This window comes from Epinephelus moara, chromosome 19 (genome assembly GCF_006386435.1).
Source record: "Epinephelus moara isolate mb chromosome 19, YSFRI_EMoa_1.0, whole genome shotgun sequence".
Taxonomy (NCBI): domain Eukaryota; kingdom Metazoa; phylum Chordata; class Actinopteri; order Perciformes; family Serranidae; genus Epinephelus; species Epinephelus moara.
The window spans coordinates 41,247,839-41,254,382 of NC_065524.1; the positions used below are offsets into that span (position 1 = coordinate 41,247,839).

General features: G+C 44.6%; 1 protein-coding gene across 2 annotated transcripts in view; it reads right to left on the bottom strand.

The window, feature by feature from the left end:
* Positions 1 to 6,544, bottom strand: part of acss1 (acyl-CoA synthetase short chain family member 1) — a 39,238-nt gene that overhangs the window by 28,633 nt on the left and 4,061 nt on the right. For both annotated transcript variants that reach the window (XM_050071660.1, XM_050071661.1), the window contains exon 3: positions 5,687 to 5,886. In XM_050071660.1, coding sequence (XP_049927617.1) covers positions 5,687 to 5,886 — 200 coding nt within the window. The remainder of the gene's footprint in view (positions 1 to 5,686; positions 5,887 to 6,544) is intronic.

Below are 6,544 nucleotides of genomic sequence, written 5' to 3' on the forward strand. Positions count from 1 at the left end.
CCACCTCCTCCTGCTCCTCCTGCTCCACCTCCTCCTGCTCCTCCTCCACCTCCTCCTACTCCATCTCCTCCTGCTCCTCCTCCATCTCCTCCTGCTCCCCCATCTCCTCCTGCTCCTCCTGCTCCACCTCCTCCTGCTCCTCCTCCACCTCCTCCTGCTCCTCCTCCATCTCCTCCTGCTCCTCAGAGTGACAGGAGTGAGAGGATGAATCCATTCAGTTTGTCTCTGTTAAACTTCAATAAGTAAAGATACTGTTGTCGTTGTTGTTGTTGTTATTTGTTTGTTTGCTCTGATCGTAGCCTCAGTCGTGATGATGTCATGTTTTCAGGAGCTTTGAGGCGTCTTCGAATCCAAGTCATCAGCAGGAAGTTTTCTTGAGTTACCACTGAAGGAATCAGAGTCTATCTTTAGTTCCTGACCCACATACTGCAGCAGCTTCAACATGATCGCAGTTACAGCAGGAGTCACTTGAACTAACTCCTCTGAGGGGCTGTAACACGCCGCCGCCACCGCCGCTCCTCCTCACTCTGTTAACGTGTTTCTCTTCTCATGACTCAAACCATATGAGAACAGAGTGAATGTGACGTCACGTAGAGGAGTGGAGGTTGTAGCTGAGGTCTGTCTGTGTGTCTCCATAAATACCCTCACACACCCTGATGATCCTAAATAAAACATCCTGAGGTCTCAGGCTGGATCCTGCTCTGACGCTGCAGCTGAGTTCACATCAGGTCACAGATCAGTTAAACTCTCAGCTCTGACTTCAGTTTTGTCTCCAGGCTATAGAAACTCAACTCTTCACATGTTCTGTTCACACTCCGTGGACACACACACGGTTCAGGCAACTGTATGTGTGCGGCACATTTCATCCACCAGAGCAACTCAACGTCTTTTACACTGCAGTAAAATATGAAACATCACAAAGGACACAGATTTATGATAAAAGAGAAAAATAATATTAAAGGTCAAATTAACGGCTAAATGATTTACAGTTTAAAATATCATCTTTAAAACAGGTCAAGTTCAGACAGGAGGTGCAACAACAAAAAGATGATTTAAAAACATTTGAAAAGGAGTTCAAAGATAATTTTATAGTCGTTACCGGCGGAGCAGGCGCTGTAAGAAATAGTGTTTTTAGCTTCGACTTCAAAGTGTTCAGACTCGAGGCTGTCTGACAGAGACCGGTCTCATTCTGAAGTCGTTAAAAAAAAGCAACCAACGAAAAAAAGACATTCTTTAACGTTGGCATGATACACAGCAAGTTGCCGTTATAGTTTAGTTGCCTGGCGGCATCAGGATGAAACGTGGGGGGACAAGGATAAAAGTTAAGACGGCAAAATTCTGACACTTTCACCCAGGAGGCTGGTGTTCACTTCTTGTAAGATTGTAAAGCCAAACCCTGTTCTTTTGTCCTAAACCCAACCACATGTGTGTGTGTTGGCTAAATGTAACCACGTGTGTGTGTGTTTAGCCAACACACACACACGTGGTTACGCTCAGATTATATTTATATTATTATTATTATTATTATTATGATTGCAGTTGGTTTGTGTTTCTTAACTTGACTGATCTGTCGGCCTTTGGGTCGCTCCCAGACCCTTAACGAAGGGAGCTGGCCCTATGCAGACTTGATCCCTTGAAAAACCTGCTCCCACACCATGAGGAGGGTGCTGGTTTTAAAGGGATTGCCAGTCAGATATTTTATGTGTGGTACTGAGAGGAGGGGTGAGTTGACCCTGCCTTCACCCCCCTGCCGCCCATCCCAAAGGGATCCTCAGGACTGCCCCGACATGTGCCTCAGCTGCCATGGAGCATGGGGGGGGGGGGCACAGCCCTGACAGTACCTATGTGCCTTATTTATTATTGTGGGAGGGACTAAATAAATAAGCAAGCAACAAGGAAGGAATTTATACAATAAAAAAAAAAAACAGGGAGAGGAGAGACAGAAAAAAAATAATAAGAAAAATAAGTAAAAACAAAAATGTTTAAGTGGTTGATGGGCAGAGTGTGTTGGTTTACATGATGGCAAAACAAACATAGACAGCAACATAAGAGGAGGGAAATAATAAGATAATGATATGGATAATTCATAGTATCGTTATATATTACACACCTTTATGTTTTTAATAACAAAAACCAACATCAGCGTTTCCCCCCCGTTGCTGCCGGGTGCTGTCAAACTATAATGGCCGTCATGCCAACGTTAAAGGGCAACTTTTTACATGGGTGTCTGACACTTCAAATCACTGACCAGGCGCCAGATTTCAACGACTTCAGAGCAAGACTGGCTTCAGAAGGCAGTGTCAGGATTTTAGACCTGGACTAACGTGGTCATATTTCCTGGTTTATGTCAGGACGCTAACAACAGCATCTGAATCAGCTGACGACCAGCTCATTTCAAAGTCCTACAGACAGACCAAATGAGAATAACTGGTCCAAATTAATCACACATCAATTTAAAATTCAAACCCATCAGCTGTAACACTGAATCCAAAATTATCATATTTCAAACTGCAGCTTTTTTTCCACAGCTGGTTCGACGTCTGCTCACATGGTCAACACGCTTCCTCCAACATCATCAATCAGTGTAATGACTCCAGACATGACACTGGTGACCAGTACATCTGAGGATGTTAGACCTGAACCAATGTGCTCATATTTCAGCAGCAGCCTTCTGAATAATCTGAAATATTTGTTATAAAGTGGCACACACACACTGCTGTAGTAATCTAATCTCTAATCTACAGGAAATAAAGGCGTGGCCGAACCTTTCAAGGTCTCACTCTGACTCTAGCTGTGGTCTTTAGATGATAGCAGGCAGGTGACGGTACACATTTGTTGTGGCAGTGAAATTTAAATCTGAGTCCAGGAAGGGTTCCTGTGTGACTGTTGGAGGTGAGAGCTGACACTCTGTCCGTGGCCCAAATGTCACAGGGTCAGTTATTCAGCAGTAACATGTGAAACAAAGTCAAATGTACGTTTGTGATATTAAGTATAATTACACAAAACCTGTTTCAGTTGTTACCTGACACGCTTCGGCCTCGATATGTGGAATGACCCTCAGTTTCTGTCCCACCTATAAAGAGGTGTCTGCCACCTGAGATCCCCCCTGCTGCTGTTGTACTCCATGACAGAGGTGAGCCGCACTGCTCTCGTAGTTATTTCCGTGTTTTAGTGTTGTTAAGCTGTTTATAAGTTCATATTCATATTGGTTCAAAGTTATGATCTATAAAAACAGACTTGATGGGGGAAACTTTGACCCATGCTGATGAATATATTAGAGCCGGGTATTGGCGACACAGACACTGAGGTGGAGCCTGACTGTAGAAACTGTGGAACAATTTTTGGTGCACGTCATTTTTGGCTTTTGTCCGTACGTACATTTTTAGTTTGGATCCTTCACACTGTTTTATAAATGAGACCACAGGTGAAAATGATACGTTTATCTGTGTCATCTGCAGAATACATTATTATTCTGTACAATTTGTACTAATTGAAGCAGGCAGAGATTAAACAAGAGGAGTCCCAAAATCGACCCCTGAGGGACCCCACATGTCACGGCCATCTGCTCTGACATTAGTTACCAATCAAGATAAAGTACTTCCTGTCACGAAGGTCTGACCTGAACCCTTTAAGGACAGTTCAGAGTCCGGCCCAGTATCAGGACAGTCCGCCGGGTCAGAGCAGAACTTTTACTCTGGGTCTGTGTTCAGACAGACGTCATTGTCGTATGCTGTAAAGCCCTGTGAGGCAAATTGTGATTTGTGATATTGGGCTTTATAAATAAAATTGAATTGAATTGAATTGAATTGAATTTATCACACAGTGCAGCCTCAGGGCTGAAACAACTCCACTCAGCTTCAGAAAGTACAGAGGCATCAGGACTGCAGTTCTTCAGCAGAGGCTCGATGGCGGCAGGTCTCAGAGCATTTGCAAAAGCGTCAGATTGGAGGGGTGAACTGTGAGAGCGCTGCTCAGTACAGTTTTAATGAAGCTTGTCATACGTCAGGGTGTTGTTAATGTTCTGGAACAAACACTGAGCTGAAGTTTATCTCGCAGACTCTGCAGGTAGTTTCTGCACTCCCATCATGCTCTGCTGCTCCTGCTGCTCAGCCGGCCGTGGAAATGTTCTGTTTGGGTTTGAAGGCGCCGTCTGTTTCCAAAACACACATGTTGAGTCCTTGAGCAGCGAGTGTGACCTCCAGAGATCTGATTAAACCAACAGACTGCTGAGAGCTGCAGCCAGAGGGGCGAGGCGTTCACTGTGGCTCAGGTGAAACCTCAGCTCCGTCAGACAAAGACAGCACTAATAAAGTTCATCATTTTAATGAGGAAACAAACTGTTAGGAAACATAAAGATACAGTGAACTCTTATATATGACGGTCCTTTAAGAAGTGAGGGGCCTCAGGAGCAATTAAAGGGGCCTCAGGATCATTTAAGGGGCCTCAGGAACAATTAAAGGGGCCTCAGGATAAGATAAGGGGCCTCAGGATAAGATAAGGGCCCAAACTGAAAGTTAAAGATTATTTTTTGGCCTCTGCCTTTCTTTGACTGAACAGTTTAAGCTGAAAGGAGGAGACAAAGCCGATGGCGTGGAGCAAAGGGCCACAGGTCAGAACTGACAAGGACCTGGTGAGCTACCGGGCGCTGCAAAGTTAAATGAGATGTTCAGAGACATGGTGACCACAACGCGGTCATGGTGTGATGTTAAATGGCTGTTTGGATCAGAGGAAAGTTTCTTTCTTCTTGTGTCTCTGTGGAAACGCTCTGTATCTGTCTCCGTGGTGTTTGGTGCTTCCCATCATGCTTCGTGTGATCCTGTATTTTGGGCTCCAACTGCTCCGACCTTCACATTGCTGCAAACGCAAGAATAAAAAGCTTCACATGAACTTCTGTTCATTATTTTTGTATTATTCTAGTAGTTTGATTTGATCTGCCTCAGTGATGGTATTTTGTCTTTATCTTATTTTTATTGTTCTTTGTTTTTCTTGAAAATGTCACATTTTATTGGTTTGAATCAGCATTGTTTTGAATCCAGAACCAACCACGTAGAGCTCTTTGTAACTTTGTTTGTTAGTGTTTTATTAATAAAGTTCTTTGGCTTGTAATCAACCTGTTGCTGAACAGAACCTTATATAGAGCAATGCTGCAGATGACACCATCCGCCGGCTGCAGTCCAGCTCAGACCACCCAGTTCTCTGCAACACTTTAAAACAGTTTCATCTCGTCGTGAATCTTTGGTCTGAACTGGGCTTAAATTAAACGAAGCTGAGGAACCAGTGGAGAACGTCTCCAGAACAATACTGAGGCTTAAAGCATCTGTTTGTTATTGAGACATCGGGGCATTTCCAGCAGGGATGAACACAAAATTGTCTTTGATCAGTTCTGCAGGTATCTGGTCACAAAGTGTTGGACACATGAACACGTTGACCTGATGATGGCGCTGGAGTCAGAGGATCATTAAAGTTACTATAGTTTTGAGAGGAACATGAACACTGAGCCACATGTCATCACAATCATCCAGTACATGGAGAAATACGTCGGTAATAAACCTCATGGTGACAGGAAATGTGTCATCAAACCAAAACCAGGAGGCTAAAAAAGCTTCACAGCTGCAGTTCCTTCAACGTCCACCAGGTGCTGCCCCAGTAGAACCAGTAAACCCAGTCCCAGTGGAAGAAGACTCACCATCCTGGATCCTCCCTGCCAGAGCCTCCGAGCTGAACCCAGCAAACACCACTGTGTGCACCGCACCAATACGGGCGCACGCCATCATGGCTGCCACCGCCAGCGGTGACACCGGCATGTAAATGGCCACCCTGTCCCCCCTCTGGATCCCATGGCTCTTGAGGGTGTTGGCGAGGCGGCAGGTGGTCTCCAGCAGCTCCCTGTTGAACAGACAGAAGGACACTGAGACTGATGGTGATGACATCATCCTCTGAAGGACAAGTCATGACAGCAGTGGTTCCCAATTGGTCCAGATTTGTCCTCAGTCATCAGCGTCCCACAGTTTAATATATTCAGCGCCACACTTGTGTTTGTCCATGTCTCTGAGCTACCTGCCGTCTCTGTCCAGTATCCGTCTGTCTGTCACTCACTCTACAGACAGCTCTTCAAAATAAAAGCTCTGTGCTGGAAATTCACTGTACTTCAAAATAAAGTGTGTTTTAACAAACTTTACATGTTTGTGAGTCACTTGCAGTACATTCAGAATTTTCCTGTGACACACCAGTTGGGAACCACTGAGCTACATGACAATCAAATACACAACTCAGGTTCAGCGACTTAAAGCCATAAATCAGAATTTCTTGAGATAACTCACGGCGTCCCCCAGGGTTCCACCTTGGGGCCTATTTTGTTTTCTATTTTTATAAATGATTTGGGTAAAAACATTTCAGTGTTTCCCATACATTCATTTATCTGTGGCGGTGCGCCACGAATAAATTATCTCCGCCACATATAGATTTTTCTGCTTTTGGCGCTACCTGTTCGACCTCGCTCATAAACACATTATAATGGGACTCGCTGTCTGTGAATGTAGCTTGT